Source organism: Sus scrofa, chromosome X, assembly GCF_054392235.1.
Source record: "Sus scrofa isolate SSC_HxYL_T2T_F1_AM1 chromosome X, Sscrofa_HxYL_maternal_Yorkshire_Landrace_v2.0, whole genome shotgun sequence".
NCBI classification, from domain to species: domain Eukaryota; kingdom Metazoa; phylum Chordata; class Mammalia; order Artiodactyla; family Suidae; genus Sus; species Sus scrofa.
Window position 1 is genome coordinate 45,115,382 of NC_139401.1, and position 17,864 is coordinate 45,133,245.

At 45.5% G+C, this 17,864-nt stretch overlaps 1 protein-coding gene across 2 annotated transcripts in view; it reads left to right on the forward strand.

Annotated features, from left to right (window-relative positions):
- Positions 1-4,259: 4,259 nt before the first annotated feature.
- The window catches only part of RP2 (RP2 activator of ARL3 GTPase), a 46,228-nt gene continuing 32,623 nt past the window's right edge, over positions 4,260-17,864 (forward strand). For both annotated transcript variants that reach the window (XR_014835302.1, XM_003360282.5), the window contains exon 1: positions 4,260-4,556. Coding sequence is in view for 1 of the 2 variants with exons in the window: in XM_003360282.5 (XP_003360330.1) it covers positions 4,455-4,556 (102 nt within the window). In the remaining variant the exon portion in view is untranslated. The remainder of the gene's footprint in view (positions 4,557-17,864) is intronic.

Sequence of the window (17,864 nt, forward strand, 5' to 3'; positions counted from 1 at the left end):
GATCCGAGCCAAGTCTGTGACCTACACCACAGCTCACGGAAACACCGGATCCTTAACCCACTGAGCGAAGCCAAGGATTGAACCTGAGTCCTCATGGATACTAGTTAGATTCGTTTCCGCTGATGGGAACTCCTGCCTTTTTTTTTTGTCTTTTTGCCATTTCTTGGGCGGCTTCCGCGGCATATGGAGGTTCCCAGGCTAGGGGTCCAATCGGAGCTGTAGCCACCGGCCTACACCACAGCCACAGCAACGCAGGGATCCGAGCTGTGTCTGCAACCTACACCACAGTTCATGGCAACGCCGGATCCCTAACCCACTGAGCCACAATGGGAACTCCATGAACTGCTGCATTTTTTAAACCTCCCAATCCTCTTTTTCAGTATACAGGTAATATTATTGGCAGAATTGACTCTCATTATGGTAGCCAGCCTCTGAGATGACATCCCAAAGATCTGCGCCTACCAGTATTCATTTCTTTGTTTAGTCCCCTCCCTTAGTGAGCCAGGGCCAGCCCTGTGTGATATGTGATTTTGGAAGTTACACCACAAGGGGCCTTACTGTGGTCTGCCTTGGCCGAAGGACCCCACACTTATCCTTAGGGTCCTCAGCCTGATGTATGAAATCTGACCACCTTAAGGCCACCTTGCTGGACAGATCACATGGAGAGGGTCTGAGATTTTGTGTAGAATGATTCTGGGCCAGCCCTCCAGCCATCGGAGTCATCCCAGCTGAGGCTCTGGGCACAGCATGGAGCAGAGTTGATCTGTCCCCACTGAGCCCTACCCAAATCGCAGATTCAGGGGAAGGTAAATAATTGTTGTTTAAGCCATTAAGTTTGTTAAGCAGCAGTGGATCATGGAACAGCTCTTCTCTTTTCTCCTTCACTTGTAAAGTGTTCCCTTAGGTGAGTGCAGAGTGAGCAAGCATGTGTCAGATCAATTTAAGAATAGGGAGTTTTGGAGTTCCCTGGTGGCTCAATGGGTTAAGGACCTGGCACTGCCACTGCTGTGGCTTGAGTCGCTGCTGTGATGTGGATTCGATCCTTGGCCAAAGGCTTGGCCAGAGAGAGAGAGAAAAAAATTGGGGATTTTCTAGTCGTTTTTGCTGGGGTACGTGGCTTATTCGTGCCATAAAGATATCTATTTTCAGAGCTGTCTTCTGAGAGGTAACTATGTCACTTCTGGGGTCAAGACATATGGGGACCTAGACCATGACCAAAGCCTGTGGCTGGGTGCACACCCACACCCCAAATTTTTAATAGAGATGAGCATGCATCTATTCAGCTGAACATGAAGGGCAGCTTTCCATTGAAAAGAAACCACAAGAATATAAGTAGCAGGAGGACCACAGGCAGAAGGAGCAACCAATTTCTGTTTGGACTCTGTGGAGTTAGGACTGCCAGCACGTGTGCCTGTTTCAGGACCTGAGCCCCACTTGCATTTGCAATATAGGACTCATCCTTGCACCTGCAGCAATTCGACCAGGGGTGTATATGAGACCAGTGGGTAACCATTCTATTATTGGTTGACGAGCAACTTATCTGGTTATCTCCCTCGAGAATCCAAACTGGTATCAAGAGATTGTAGCAGGCACTTGGACAGAAAGGCCATGAGGAATGGGAGGGATCATGACTTTTCTCAGCCCCGTGTATGCTAATGAGTAAGTAGAGCGCTGGTTTGCAGAAAGAAGTGGTGATGAGAATCCATTGGCAGGGGTGGGGAAGCGGGGAGAAAAGAAAGAAAAAGTAAGAGAGAAAGAAAGAAAGAGCATGAGAAAGCTCTAGCACTAGCTCTGTTCATTGGCTTGGAACACGTCCCAGTTTAAATAATTTAATTATTAAATAATAATTCTTCTCCTTTTTTTTTTTTTTTTTTTTGACTGTGCCATGCAGAAGTTCCTGGGCCAGGAATTGAACCCGCACTTCAGTTGTGGGCTGCTGCGCCACAGCTGTGGCGATGCCGGGTCCTTAACCTGCTATGCCTCCAGGGAACTTTCTAAATGATTATTATCACTAACTGCTTTAATTTAATTTTCCTTTATTTTCTTTCTGGTCGGGGTGATGGTGGGATGGGATTTAACAGAAAGGGGACCTTATCTTCACTTTCGTTTAAGGGACCTTGACAAGATTGCTATTGGATATAGATTTTGTTTTAGGTTTAAGTTTCTTATTAATGAATACTTCAAAACTATATTCGTTTTAGGGATTGTTTCTCTAAAATAAGTTCTGTTGTTCATTCAGTACAAGGAACAGCATCACTTCGGGACAGAGCTCCCATAAACATCAGAAGGCCTTAGGTAGACGCTTCTTTTATTTATTTATTTATTTATTTATTTTCTTTCTTTTTTGGCCGCCCTGAGGCATGTGGAGTTCCCAGGCCAGGGATCAGATCCAACGCCAGATCCTTTAACCCACTGTGCCGGGCCAGGGATTGAACCTGTGTCCCAAGCAGATACTTCTTTACTTCTATCTTTCAGATGAATCAGAAAGCACCACATTTGGGAGGAGGGAGCATTGGACACACAAGCTCTCGGTTTTTCTAGACCCTGCCCAACCACTTTCATTGTGACGGCAGATTAGTCCCTTCACCTCTGTGGACCTCTGCATTCCTCTGCATGGTGATCACAATTTTAGCCTTCTGGGAATAAAAAACACCTAAGGGTCTCATCCAAAACATCCTCACATAGACTCTCTCATCTCACTCTGAAGAAGAAAAAGGGAGCACCAGGTAAAACCTCAATTGCCTAAGATCTGGAACTTAAATTTACAGTAATTTCTCATACTTGGGCGCATGCACTTTTCTTCCTGATTGTGCAATAAAAGGCAGGAAGTGAAAAAGGGAACATCCTTAATGCTCAAGTTAAGTCAGGGGCTCATTTAAGATATACGCCAGTGAATACGTGTGAGAAAGCAGAAAAATAACTAAATTTGAGCCTCAACTAATCTGCATTTGATGTCCTACCAAATACCAAAATATTGTGTTCAGAGAATTAAACCAACAACTTACCTTTTCTCTCACATAAGCAGTATATGTGCATCGTAGTAAAACTCAACCCGAGTACAGCAAATGTGAATATTTAATATATATTTTTAAAAAATCTTCAAACTCTGTACCATTTGCTGAGAACAGATTTGATGGTTTATATGGGAATGCTTTTTTCCTCCACTAGGCAATAAACTCCAGGAGGAGAACCCTTTTACCGTTCCTCCCCCTTCATCACCCCCCCCCGGCCCCGCCCCGCCCCGCCCCACACACTCAGGTTATTTTGTTTGGGAAGGAAAAGGGAAAGACTGTAAAGGTTTCCTTCATTAGTGTGCAAGCATTCATTCAACAAACGTTTTATTGAGCAGCTAGGGAGAAACTGGGCCAGACTTGGGGGATTAAAAAAAAAAAAAAAAAAAAGAGACAAGCCTTTTTTTTTTTTTTTTTCCCACTGTACAGCAAGGGGGTCAGGTTATCCTTACATGTATACATTGCAATTACAGTTTTTCCCCCACTCTTTCTTCTGTTGCAACATGAGTATCTAGACATAGTTCTCAATGATATTCAGCAGGATCTCCTTGTAAATCTATTCTAGGTTTTGGGCTTATCAGACACAACCTAGAGACAAGCCTTTTGATGTCAAGAAATTCACAATTCCAATAGGGAGACGATACACAAGTAGTTATTTTACTAAGTTCTCGTTCGATTTTAGAGTGATACGTGCAAGTTCTAAGAAAGTACAGAAGACAGGGCAAGGAAGGTAGGGAAAGTGGTTGGGGAAATTTCCCGCGGGGGGTGGGGGTGGGGTGGCGGGTGGTGACGCGAGCCAGAAGACGCGGGGGCGGGGAACGGGTGATCGGGAGTGAGGAATGCGAATTTCAGGGTCCTTCTTGCGTCAGCAGGACTTTCTGTTCCCTCATCAATTGCATCACAAAACTGAACTCTCCAGGCGACTGCACACGGGAGCCCTGCCGCATCTAGAACTTGGAAGCTGAGACGCAAGGGCAAAAAGACCCGCCTGCCAAAGCGGCACTCCCGGCAGCGGGACGGGCCCGGTGGAGTCCTCGGAGGGACGGGGCAGGGCTGGGGGCGGGGTCGGCCGTGCGTGGGCTGGAGCCGGCTGGGCCCGCCCCTGGGGGCTGGCGCAGGAGCCGGGTGTAGATTGGTTGTGTGCATTTGTCGACCTCTCTTCATAGGCAGCACAGGCTGCTCTCGGGACTTTGATTGGCTCCCCGGGCGCTGAGTGGTCATTGGCTATGGTGGGTCGTCAGGGCGACTGAGAGGAAAAAGAGCAGGGGTGTTGGGCCTGACGGGCGAACCTAGGCTGCGGGTGGCTGGGCGGTTTCGCGGGGGTGGTGTACGGGAGAGCTGCGGTGCCCGGGGCGCCCAGGGCTGAGGCTGCAACTCCGGGAGGTACCTGAGCTAGTGGGCAGGCAAGGAGGAGCGGCCAGTGAGACGCCGCGGGCCGGGACCATGGGCTGCTTCTTCTCCAAGAGGCAGAAGGCTGAGAAGGAGTCGCAGCCCGAGGGCGAGGAGGAGCGGCCGAAGCAGTACAGCTGGGACCAGCGCGAAAAGGTAACCCAAGTCCCGTAGATGCTGGTCTCACCCCCTCCGAGCCTCTTGGCGAGGGTCCCCCGCCGCCCCGCAGCACCAAGGGGGGCTGACCCAGCAGCTGCTGCTCCCGCACGCGCGCTCTCTCCCGCGAGTAGTTGAAGTCGGAGTGAATGACTTTTTGGGGAGCCGAGAAATTGAGCGCTAAAGAGGGCGCCACGGAGGGCTGTGCAGCGCTGGAGGGGGGCCTAGAGCTCATTGTCCGGATTGATGGATCCTGCGGGCTTTCCCTTCTCGCTGCATCCCGGCCTTCGGTCCGGGGATGGACTCGAGGGAGGGAAGGGAAACCCGGGAATGCCCTAAATCTCACATCTGCTCGTTTCACCAGCAGCGCCCAGCGGGGTTTTGTGCAGTCCTCGAGTTACACATGGGACTGATTCTCATCTCTTTCGCGGCTTATGTTCTTTCTTTCTGTGGCTGTTTTCTCTTTTGTCTGCCCCTACCAGTAAATCTCTTTGGTGCCTCCTGATAGATTCCGCTGCTGAATTTTCTCAAGGACGAAGTGGACCGTTTGACCTACAGCTTTGCTTTCCCTCCTCTTCCAGTTACCCGAAAGGAATAAGGAAAATCGAATCAGCTTTGGAATGTGGGTTAAGACTGTAAGATGAAAATAACCAGCATAAGCCAAGCGATATTTTCCTGTTGTTTTAATGAATGAAAATGCCCTCGTTTTTACTTTTCTATATAGCCAGAAACGAACAAGCTTTGAGCACGTCCACCAGGGTTACACAAAACACACTTAGTCATAAATTTCATAATGCTTCCTCTTTCTACATAGTTCTCCATTTGACAGATTTATCAATTATTTTTCTCTTCCAAACAAAATGAGAAAAAATTTTAAGTGAGTGTTATGAACAGTTAACTCCTGCTTAATGCAACATATCTTTATGCAGAAATTCTTTCTGGTAAATTTCTTATTAAAGTTTTGATTCTATAGACCATCCTGCATGAATTCCAATCCCCAGCAGAATTTAATCATGTAAACTCAGTTCTCCAAGTGTCAGATTTAAGAAATTGGATGCTTTTTACAGACTTCTTGGCCCCATCTTTCTGCCTCTGGTTTCACAGGGTTGCCGGGTCTTTATTGATTCTCTCTTATCCATAGTTGATAGCAGCATTTTATTTATTTATTTTTTATTTTATTTTATTTTTGCCACGCCTGTGGCATGTGGAAGTTCCCAGGCCAGGTATCGAACCAGACCCGCAGTTGCGGCAATGTGGGATCCTAACCCACTGCACCACAAGGGAACTTCTGACAGTGGCAGCAGCAGTTTGTAACGTAGGAGTGGAAATACTTTACTTTCTGTCTTACAAGAAGATTGCATCTATTATTTAAAGTTATTTGGTGGACAATTTTTAAAAGATTCATTTACGTGGCCTTAGGGGTGTTTTGTTTTTTTGTTTTTTGTTTTTGGCCCCGCCCATGGCATGCAGAAGTTCCCAGGCTAGGGATTGAACCTGTGTCACAGTAGCTACCCAAGTCACTGCAGTGACAGTGCTGAATCCTTAACCGGCTGTGCCACAAGGGAATGCCAAAACTCAAGTACTTTTAGTTTTTTATTATTTTTTTTTTACTTTTTACCTTTTCTAGGACTGTTTCCCATGGCATATGGAGGTTCCCAGGCTAGGGGTCGAATCGGAGCTATAGCCACCGGCCTACACCACAGCCACAGCAATGCGGGATCCGAGCCGCGTCTGTGACCCACACCCCAGCTCACAGCACTGCCAGATCCTTAACCCACTGAGCAAGGTCAGGGATCGAACCCGCAACCTCATGGTTCCCAGTCGGATTCGTTAACCACTGCGCCACGACGGGAACTTCTGTTTTTTATTTAGAGTAGCTTGATTGCCCTCTGACTCATTACTTCATAATAAATTGTTTTACAGTTGCCTTTATTAACATAATGGTTCTGTTGAATGGAATCTCATTGATCAATCTTTCTCCTTTTAGATAAATGGATGTATTCTGTGATTTTTTTCCCCTTTTGGCACTTCGGCTAAGTAAACACACTGAAAAATAGAATAGTGGAGACCAACATCTAACCTTTTTCTCCCAAATGAGGGTATAGCAAACTTCCACATGTAGACATGGTTTTAAGCTTACAGGGAACACTTTTTGGGAACCCTACTAGGTACTAGAGTTGTAGGGGAGTAAGAGGTGTTACTGGGTATGTAAAATAAGCTCATGCTTCTGAGTTGTGTATAATAAAATCTCAGTCAACTGAACTACCCCAATTTTTCTAACTCAATAAGCATTATATTCTGAAAACAACCCCTTTTAAAAATCTTTTGGGGGAGTTCCCATCGTGGCTCAGTGGTTAACGCATCCGCCTAGGAACCATGAGGTTGCGGGTTCGATCCCTGGCCTTGCTCAGTGGGTTAAGAATCTGGCGTTGCAGATCTGGGCTGTGGTATGGGTTGTAGACGTGGCTTAGATGCAGCATTGCTGTGGCTGTGGCATAGGCTGGCAGCTACAGTTCCAATTTGACCCCTAGCCTGGGAACCTCCATATGCTGCGGGAGCGGCCCTAGAAGAGGCAAGAAGACAAACAAACAAACAAACAAAAAAAAACAAAAATCTTTTGGACTATTAGAGAAAGACAGTTACCAGCTGACATCGGGAGACAATGGAGATACCACATTTCCCATCATTGCCTTTTCTCTTTGGAACTTTTTCTTTTGGAATTGCTAGGCGTTCACTCTAGGGTACTTCTAATTTATGACAGCCTGCTAATGACTTTAAAGATTTTTTTTTCTAGCCCCTTACCTCTCATGAGGTTGATAGGGGTAGTGTGCAAATGTTCTGTATTAGTCCAGTGATACTTTTACTGAGTTTAGCATGGTCTTGCTTGCTCCTAGAGGATTTTACTTGTACCTTAAAAAGCATAGACTGCAGGAGCTCCTGGCATGGCTCAGTGGTTAACAAATCCAACTGGGAACCATGAGGTTGCGGGTTCGATCCCTGGCCTGTGCTCAGTGGGTTAAGGCTCCAGCGTTGCCATGAGCTGTGGTGTCGGTTGCAGACGCAGCTCAGATCCGGTGTTGCTGTGGCTGTGGTGTAGGCCGGTGGCTACAGCTCCGATTCGACCCCTAGTCTGGGAACCTCTATATGCCAAGGGAGAGGCCCTAGAAAAGACAAGGAAAAAAAAAAAAAAAAGCGCAGACTGCAAATACAGTCCAGAGAACAGAAATGAGACATGTTGGATGTATACTAATGGAAAATGGTTCGTATTCAAAGTTTAGGTCTCTGTAATGTGATCATGGAGTATAACAGAAACAATTTTAAAGTTCACTCAGGCAGTTACCCTTCAACTGTAAGCCTTAACTGCAAGAACAAAGCGCATTGCCTGAAACGTTTCCTTGCCACTTGGAAAAGTGGTGTTTCAATTTTTCCTTAGGTTGTGTAATAAAAGTATCTTTATCAAGAGGCATCCTCTGGGTTTTGGGTTTTGAGCTGCGTAATTGGGTCAGTCTTAGGGGACTGAAGCTCGGAGAAGTTGTCTCAATTAGAAAGAATGTTTGGGGACTAAGTGTTGTCATGACAACTAATATACTGTAATCAACAGTGTAAAAAGCTCATTTTCTTTTGCTGACTTTGAAAAAGAAAAACGCTTACTGTACAATTACTCCATTAACATAAGGAAAAATATTTTTGGATTTTGAGATCTGTGTTTAAATCATTTGGAAAGAGATGCTTTTATCCTTGTTATCTGTGTGTTGCCTCCCATAACGAGGCAAACTATTCTGTATACACACACACACCAAGGAAGACTCAAAATTGTAAGAGCTGACTGGCTTTTTTGAGTTAAAACAGGAAATATTTGAATACAAAGGGAAGGTGAGTAGTACAGGAAAGTAGCTTTCATTTTCTGGTTATTCATACCAACACTCTACCTAGATGATAGAAATGATGGCATAGGAGTTCCCATCGTGGCTCTGCAGTTAATGAACCCGACTAGTATCCATGAGGACACAGGTTCGATCCCTAGCCTCGCTCAGTGGGTTGAGGATCCGGCATTGCCTTGAGCTGTGGTGTGGGTTGCAGACACGGCTCGGATTTCAGGTTGCTGTGGCTGCAGCTCTGATTGGAGCCCTAGCCTGGGAACCTCCATATGCCACTGGTGTGGCCCTAAAAAGCCAAAAGAAAAAAAATGATGGTATAGCTATGAAAACTGTATGGACAGCACATCTTGTATCCTCAGCTATAAAATGAAACCTGGCAGGAGTTCTTTGGTGGCTCAGTGGCTAAGGATCTGGCATTGTCACTGCTGTGGCTCCGGTCACTGCTGTGATGTGAGTTCGATGCCTGGCCCCAGGAACTTCTGCATGCTGTGGGTGTGGCCAAAAAATTTAAAAACTTAAAAAATAAAATGAAACCTGTAATGATTTCTCTACTATTTCATAAGGTAAAGGCTTGTCCCGAGGAAGAGGGGTTAGACAGTAATGGTCACCTCTGAAGCTAGAACTTTTTTTTTTTGTCTTATTGCCATTTCTTAGGCCGCTCTCTCGGCATATGGAGGTTCCTAGGCTAGGGGTCGAATCGGAGTTGCTGCTGGCTTACGCCACAGCCACAGCAATGCAGGATCCGAGCCGCGTCTGTGACCCACACCACAGCTCACGGCAACGCTGGATCCTTAACCCACTGAGCAAGGCCAGGGATCGAACCTCATGGTTCCTAGTCGGATTTGTTAACCACTGCACCACGACGGGAACTCCCTGAAGCTAGAACTTGGACCAGGGGTTGGACAGGACAGAACTAGTCTTACTATAAAGCAGATCTTAACTCCCAGACTTGTTCATTAGTGGGAGGAGTGGCTATGTGAAGAACCGATCTCCATGTCAGTCAAAACATTCAGAAAGATGGAGTTCCCATTGTGGCTCGGTGGTTAACGAGTCCGACTAGGAACCATGAGGTTGCGGGTTCGATCCCTGACCTTGCTCAGTGGGTTAAGGATCTGGCATTGCCATGAGCTGCGGTGTAGGTCGCAGATGCGGCTCGGATCCCACGTTGCTGTGGTTGTGGTGTAGGCCGGCGGCTACAGCTCTGATTGGACCCCTAGCCTGGGAACCTCCATATGCCACAGGAGCGGCCCCAGAAAAAGGCAAAAAGACAAAAACAAAACACACACACACACACACACACACACACACACACATTCAGACAGAGGTTGGATGGCGACCTACTAGAAGGAAGTGTCTGCATTGAATGGGGGCTAGATGCTGTTTTTAGCCCTTTAAGTACACAAGGTATTCTAGTTATCCATTGCTACATACCAAACCACCCCAAACTTAATAGCACAGAATAATGGCAAGTACTTATTCTGCTCACAGCTCTGCAATTTGTTTAGGGCTCAGCAGGGTTGGGTCTCTGCTTTACGTGGCATCAGCTGCGGCCGCTTGACTAGGCGGGAGGATCTGTTTTCAATGTGACTTCATCATAGAGCTGCCTGGCAAGTTGATGCTGGCTTTTGGCTGGAGCTCAGCTAGGGCTGAGGGCCTGGGGCCTATGCACGTAGCCCTGGCTGCTGCACGGCATGAAGGCTGAGTTCCAAGGGTGAGTGTCTTAAAAGAGACTGGCAGAAGCTGCATGGCCTTTTCTTTTTTTTTAATAATGGTTTTTATTTTTTCCATTATAGCGGATTTACAGTGTGCTGTCAATTTTCTACTGCACAGCGAGGTGACCCAGTCACAGATACATGTATGCATTCTTTTTTTTCACATTATGCTCCATCACAAGTGACCAGACATAGTTCCCAGTGCTATAAAGCAGGATCTCACTGCTTATCCATTCCAAAGGCAATAGTTTGCACCCAGATTCCCAGTCCCTCCCCTTGCCTTGGCAACCACAAGTGTGTTCTCCATGTCCACGATTTTCTTTTCTGTGGAAAGGTTCATTTGTGCCATATATTAGATTCCAGATGTAAGTGAAATCATATGGTATTTGTCTTTCTCTTTTGACTTCCTTCACTTAGTAGGAGAGTCTCCAGTTCCATCCATGTTGCTGCAAATGGCATTATTTTGTTCTTTTTCATGGCTGAGTCGTATTCCATTGTGTATATATACCACATCTTCTTAATCCAATCATCTGTGGATGGACATTGAGGTTGTTTCTATGTCTTGGCTGTTGTGAATAGTGCTGCAATGAACATCCGGGTGCATGTGTCTTTTTCAAGGAAACTTTTGTCCGGATATATGCCCAAGAATGGGATTGCTGGGTCCTATGGTAGTTCTATGTATAGTTTTCTAAGGTACCTCCATATTGTTCTCCATAGTGTCTGTACCAGCTTACCTTCCCACCAACAGTGCAGGAGGGTTCCCTTTTCTCCACACCCTCTCCAGCATTTGTTATTTGTGGACTTGCTACTGATGGTGCATGGCCTTTTCTACGTAGCCCCTTAAGTCAGGGAACATTACTTCTGCCACAGTTCATTGGTCAAGGCAATCACAGATGTCTACCCACGTCCAAGGGGAGAGGACCTCTTGAGGGGGGACGTGTCAGAGACCTTGTGAAAACGTGTTTTAAATCCTCTACATAAAGTTGTGGTTACTTAAAGGAAATAACTAGTTCTTTGTTTAATCATTTAAAAATAGCTTTAGCGAGATAGAACTCATATGCCATCTAATTTAGTAATTTAAAGGTTTCAATCCAATGGTTTTAATAGGTTCACGGGCTCATGTTACCATCCCTGATGTAGTTTTAGAACATTTTCATCCCTCACAACCCAGCCCCATTAGTAGTCATTCCCCACTCCCCTGAGCCCTTTGAAACCAGTTTTACTCTCTATCTCTATAGATTTGCCTATTTAGGACATTTATCAGTGGATTCATACCATATGTAGTCTTTTGTTCTTGGTTTCTTTCACTTAGCATGCTTTCGAGACTCATCCATATCATAGCGTACATCAGTAATTTATTTCTTTTTATTGCTGAATAACATAATATAGCATAACTATTTTATTTCATTTTATTTCTAAATAAATTTTGCTTATTTTACAATCGGTTTTGTTTATCCATTCATCAGTGGATAGACATTCAGATTATTTCCACTTTGGAGCCCTTACAAATAATGTGGCTATGAATATTTGTGGACAAGCCTTTGCATAGACACACATTTTTATTTCTCTTGGAGATATACTTAGGAGTGGCATTCCTGGGTCGTATAGTAAGTAACCCTGTGTTTAACTTTTTGAGAATCTGCCAAACCGTTTTTCAAAGGGTCTGCACCATTTACATTTTTGCCAGCAGTGTGCAAGGGTTCCAGTTTCTTCACTCACATAAAATGAGAAAAGAGGAAAAAGCACGTCGAGTGGACAGTGTATGGGACCGGGGTTTTAATTTGCATTTTGCCCTATGCTCCGTCTCGCCAGTCGGGTCATTCAGCTTTTCCAGCTCTCAGTTTCCTAAGAGCCCTTCTAGGTCTTCAGTTCTTTGAGCATCTCAGGCGAGGGGGTAAGCATTGCTAGCAGCACTCAGGCAAATCTGAGTGAACAGAGGGAAAAGTGATAGGATGTAAAATGAGATTAAGAATAGATGAGATTGGAGTTCCCGTCGTGGCGCAGTGGTTAACAAATCTGACTAGGAACCATGAGGTTGCGGGTTCGATCCCTGGCCTTGCTCAGTGGGTTAACGATCCGGCATTGCCGGGAGCTGTGGTGTAGGTCGAAGACTCGGCTCAGATCCCAGGTTGCTGTGGCTGTGGTGTAGGCCGGTGGCTGCAGCTCCAATTCGACCCCTAGGCAGGGAACCTCCATATGCCGCGGGAGCAGCCCTAGAAAAGACAAAAAGACAAAAACAAAAAAAAAAAGAAAGAAAGAAAGAAAGATGATACGAAAAAATCCTTTCCAATCCTGATGTGTTACCCAGTCTGTGTTATTTTGTCATGGCAGCCAGTCTTAGTCTGCTCAGGCCCTTATGAACGGGGGTGCTTAAACACCAGGAATTTATTGCTCCTGGTTCTGGAGGCTGGGAAGTCCAAGATCAAGGCACCAGCATATGCAGTATCTGGTGTCAAAGATAAATACAGCTGGACATTATTAGTTAAGGCAATGAAAACAGATTTTGTTCAGTAACTCCTGACAGGGGAAAGAGCTGAGCTCCGTTTTGCTTTGTGCCAAGGTGATATGAGCCATGTGAAGGAGACGGAGGGAGTGGGGAGAGCAGGGGCTCAGGGGAGCCCGTGAAGTGAACAGCTACCCAGTTGGTCCTTGCAAATGAGATTAGGCCAGCCGTGCTGGTTAGCTGGCATTTCTGGAAGTTATCCTCCCACGGAGCCTGGTAAACAGAGGCCCTGTCCTTCGCAATAAGTACGTTTCAAAGGAATGGCTCTCAGGTCCTGGAGAGAAAGACACTTTGCAGGTATAAGAGATACAGCCACAATTGTCAGCACTTTTTAATAAATGCTCTGAGAAAGAGAGGTCAGGGGCCTATCATCAGATGTTGGCTGGAACAAATAGTAAATTTTCTCGCAGGGTTGAGCTTTCTCAGACTGGCATTTGAATAGGGGCCAGGGCCCTTCTAGTAGCCTAGTGCTACGAGAAGCCATGCTAGAGTGTGGTCAAGTCTCTTGGTACAGGGATTTGGACAGACGTGCAGTGTGCCAAGAGCCCTGCAGTCCTCACTGGTGACAGCCCACTTCCTTCTTGTAGTCAGCTGCCTTCTTGCTCTATGCTCACATGGCCTTTCCGCCGCCGTGCCTGCCTGTGCATGGAGCGAGTGAGAGAGAGATCGCTTCTGAAAAAGGGCACAAATCCCAGCATGAGGGCCCCTCCCTCACGACCCCTTCCCAACCTAATTACCTCCCAAAGTCCCTGCCTCCAAATACCATCACATTGTGAGGTTACCGGGCTTCAACATACGGCTCTTGAGAGGACAGAAAATGTTCAGTCTGTAAACACAGCCCACGCAGACAATGAGAGCAGCTCAGTAACTTTAAAATTAAGAATAGGGAGTTCCCGTTGTGGCTCAGTGGGTTAAGAACCCTGCTAGAATCCATGAGGATGCAGGTTTGATCCCTGGCCTTGCTCGGAGGGTTAAAGAGCTGGGGTTGCTGCAAGCTGCGGCATGGGTCACAGATGCAGCTCAGATCCAGTGTTGCTGTGGAACTAATTATATATTAATACCATTGAAATTTCTGTTAAATAGTGTATATCGTATGTCATCTATAATTTCTCATACAAAAATTTGCAAAATCCCTTTTTAGTAAGAAGTATTAACTATTTTATCTTTGTCTAAACATTGGTTTGTTTCCGACTTAAATTCTCAGATAAATGTGTTTGCAAACTTTTGAACCTGCTGTCTGGGCCTCAGGCAGAGATAATTTGGCCAGACTCTTGAAGCCCACATCAATTCCCCAGGAAAAGAGACACATTTTACATAAAAGCTTTAAGGAGTTTCTAATCCAGTGAGAGAAACCATAAACTGAAGCCGAAAGATTCCTCTTGCTTATTGAGTTTGAGGCCTTGGTAGAGGCAGGCCATCTCCTGGGCTCCTTTTCAGACAAATCTCTTGGTGGCACTCACACCCACCGTGGGAGGGGGACTGGTGCCCAGAAGAAGGCCGGAGAATGTCTGTCATCCTCCTTAAGGCCTAAAGCAGAACTGACTTCAGCCACTCTTGTGTGTTCCCTACGCGACCAAGATCCCGTTAGCCTGCTCTGCGGCCACATTCCCATCTCCTTCCACAGGGTCGACCAAGCAAAAGGCAGCTCCGCTTCCTTTTTCCTGCAGGTCGGGACAGAGGTGAATGAAATGGAGAGGCCCAGGGGTGCCTCTGCCTGGCTTTCTGTAGAACGATCATATATATCTTCCTACTCAGAAATTGGCCAACGGTGGGAGTTCCCACTGTGGCTCCGTGGGTTAAGAACCTGACTAGCATCCATGAGGACAAGGATTCCATCCCTGTCCTCGATCATGGGGTGAAGGATCCGGCGTTGCCGTAAGTGGTGGTGCAGGTGGCCAACACGGCTCGGCTCCCACGTGGCTGTGGCTGTGGCATAGGCCGGCAGCTGCAGCTCCAATTTGACCCCTAGCCTGGGAGCTTCCATGTGCCACGGGTGCAGCCCTAACAAGACAAAAAAAAAAGAGAGAGAGATACCTGGAGACCACCTGCCTCTGGTTACAATCTGAGGTAATCAATTTAAGTGGTTAAAATGAATTCAACAAAGACAGGTGCAGTGCCTCCATGGTGCCAGACACTGTTCTAAACGCTGGCGACAATAGGGGTTTACGGAACAGATGATCCCTTCCCTCGTGGAGCTTATGTTCCAAGGGAGGGCAGGGGGAAGACGGACAATACATATAGTTCAGAGGAATATGTTAAAAGGAAGCTAAGTGCTTTGGAGAAAAATAAGGGTGAAGGCGTAATATTGGAGGAGGTGTTTCTCTTTTTATCCCCCATTGGTGAACTCCTTTTTTTTTTTTTTTTGACTTGCATTACCTCTTTTTTTTAAGTTTTATTGAAGTAGAGTTGACTTATGCGGTTGTGATCATTTCTGCTGGACAACAATGTGATTCAGTTATACATGTACACACGTCCATTCTCTTGCAGACTTTTTCTGTTTTAAACAGATGGGTTATAGAGTTCAGGCCTAAAGCTTTAGATACATTAGGGGACATAGATTGGGGTTTTTTTCCTTCCTTTTTTTTTTTTTTGTCTTTTCTAGGGCTGCACCTGCAGCATATAGAGGTTCCCAGGCTAGGGGTCCAATTGGAGCTGTAGCCGCCGGTCTACACCACAGCCACAGCAACGCAGGATCCGAGCCGCATCTGCAACCTACACCACAGCCCACGGCAATGCCAGATCCTTAACCCACTGAGCGAGGCCAGGAATCGAACCCGAAACCTCATGGTTCCTAGTCGGACTCGTTAACCACTGAGCCACGACGGGAACTCCATAGATTGGTAATGTCATGTAGGTACTCAGGAAAAGGAGAAGCAGGCTCCTGGTTGAGGGAAACTGGAAAGCTTCACAGAAAAAAATTTGACAGGTGGGCACGTAGAACTAGGAGAGAGCCTTCTGGGCAGAGGAGAATCAGGGGGCATAGACAGGTCTCAGCAAGTGCTTCAGCTCTACTGAGGAATAAAGTTCCCATAGGGGGGCAGTGGGAGTTAGGACTAAAATGTAACTTGATGTCACATGATGGTGACTTACAGCAAAAGGTTTTCTAATAACTTCCCCATTTGTACACAACCTGAGATAAATCTAACTTGGTTGTGGTGCTTTCTCATAGGATTGATTTGCTTTGCATTTTTTTTTTTTTTTTTGTCATTTTTGGCTGCCCCCATGGCATTTGGAGCTCTGGGCCAGGGATCAGATCAGAGCCACAGTCTCGACCTAAGCTGCAGCTGCTACAACGCTGGATTCCTAACCCACTGTGCCTGTGCTGGGCCAGGGATTAAACCTGCCTCCCAGCTGCTCTCAAGATGCTGCGGATCCTGTTCCTCCACAGGGGGAGCTCCTGCTTTGCAATTTTTAAATACCATCCATAAGCATGTGTGAAATGGATCTAAACTTTTCTTCCTTCTTTCCTCTCTCTTTTCTTTCTTTCTGCCTGACTTCCTTCAGTGTTTTTGTTTGTTTGTTTGTTTTTGTCAGTGCCTGCAGCATGCAGAAGCTCCATGGCCAGGGATCAAAACCACGTCACAGCAGTGACCTGAGCCACAGCAGTGACAATCCACTAGGCCACCAGGGAACTTCCTAAAATTTTCTTTTGTTCCGACTTTTTCTTATTAGAGTCTTGCTGGATAGACTAGTAGCATAGTTAGTTCTTTTTATGTTGTCTTTAAGGGTTTTCATAAAGCCGGGATGAATAAAACAAGAATCTGGTATTCCCTTTGTGAAAACTCTTTAGCCACTGATTCTACTTCTTTCTAGTAGTAATAGCTTTTAACTTTTTGAATTGGTTGTGGTAAGCTAATTTTAAAGACATTTATTCAATTCATGGACAAAATCTTAAGTTGTTGGTATGAAATTGTTAATATTCCTTTTTAACTTCTACTTTATTTATAACATGCCCCTGTTCATTCATGCTGTCTGTGTTTTCATTCTCCTTTTCTTGATTATTCCTGTCAAGTTTGCCTAATTTTTAAGTTCCCCCCCCAAAAAAAACGATTTTGGGTTTTGCTGATGTTTTCTATTGTGTATTTGATTTCTAAATCATTAATCTCTCCTATTATTTTCACTTTTTTTCCTTCTACAGAAAGTAGATTTATTCTATTATTGTCTAATTTCTTCACATGGACATTTAACTCATTAATCTGAGAGGTTCTTTTTTTAATCTTTGTCTTTTTAGGGCTGCAACCCTCCTCTTTAGGGAGGTTCCCAAGCTAGGGGTCAGATTGGAGCTATAGTTGTCGGCCTACACCACAGCCACAGCAACGAAGGATCCTACACCACAGCTCACGGCAATGCCAGATCCTTAACCCACTGAGTGAGGTCAGGGATCGAACCTGACTCATGGATACTCCTCAGGTTTGTTAACCACTGAGCCACAACAGGAACTCCTGAGAGTTTTTATTGTAGCGATTTACGGTTATACATTTCCCTCAAAGCACCATTTTTGCTGCACCTCATATATGGTGTCTTAATGTTTAATTCTAAGTATTTTAGGTTTCGATTATGATTTTTTTAACCCTTGAATTATTTAGCAGTGTGTCTTTAAATTTTCGAATAGGCAAGGATTCTTAAAAGTGTCTTTTATTATTAACTTCTAACTTATTTGCCTATTGTTCTATATAATGGCCTGTGCATTATCTGTTATTTAAGATTTGTTGAGGGGTTCCCTTAAAGCCTAGCGGTTAAGGATTTGGCATTGTCACTGCTGTGGTTCAGGTTTGCTCCCTGACATGGGAACTCCCACATGCTGTAGGCATGGCCAAAAATAAATAAAATAAAGTAAAATTTGTTGAGGCTTTCTTTATGATTTGGTGCTAGTACATAATTTTTTTAAAAAAAATCTTCAATGTGCCGTTCCCGTCAGTAACAAACCCAACTAGTATCCATGAAGACTGGGTTCGATCCTTGGCCTCACTCAGTGGGTTAAGGGTCTGAGGGGTCTGGCATTACCCTGAGCTGTGGTGTAGGTTGCAGACGTGGCTCGGATCCCGAGTTGCTTGTGGCTGTGGCGTAGGCTGGAAGCTACAGCTCCAGTTCAACTCCTAGTCTGTGAAATTCCATGTGTTGCTGGTGCATCCCTAAAAACAAAACAAAACAAAACCAAAAACCAAAACAAAATAAAAAAACAACCTTCAATCTGTGCTTGAGAAAAAAATGTGAG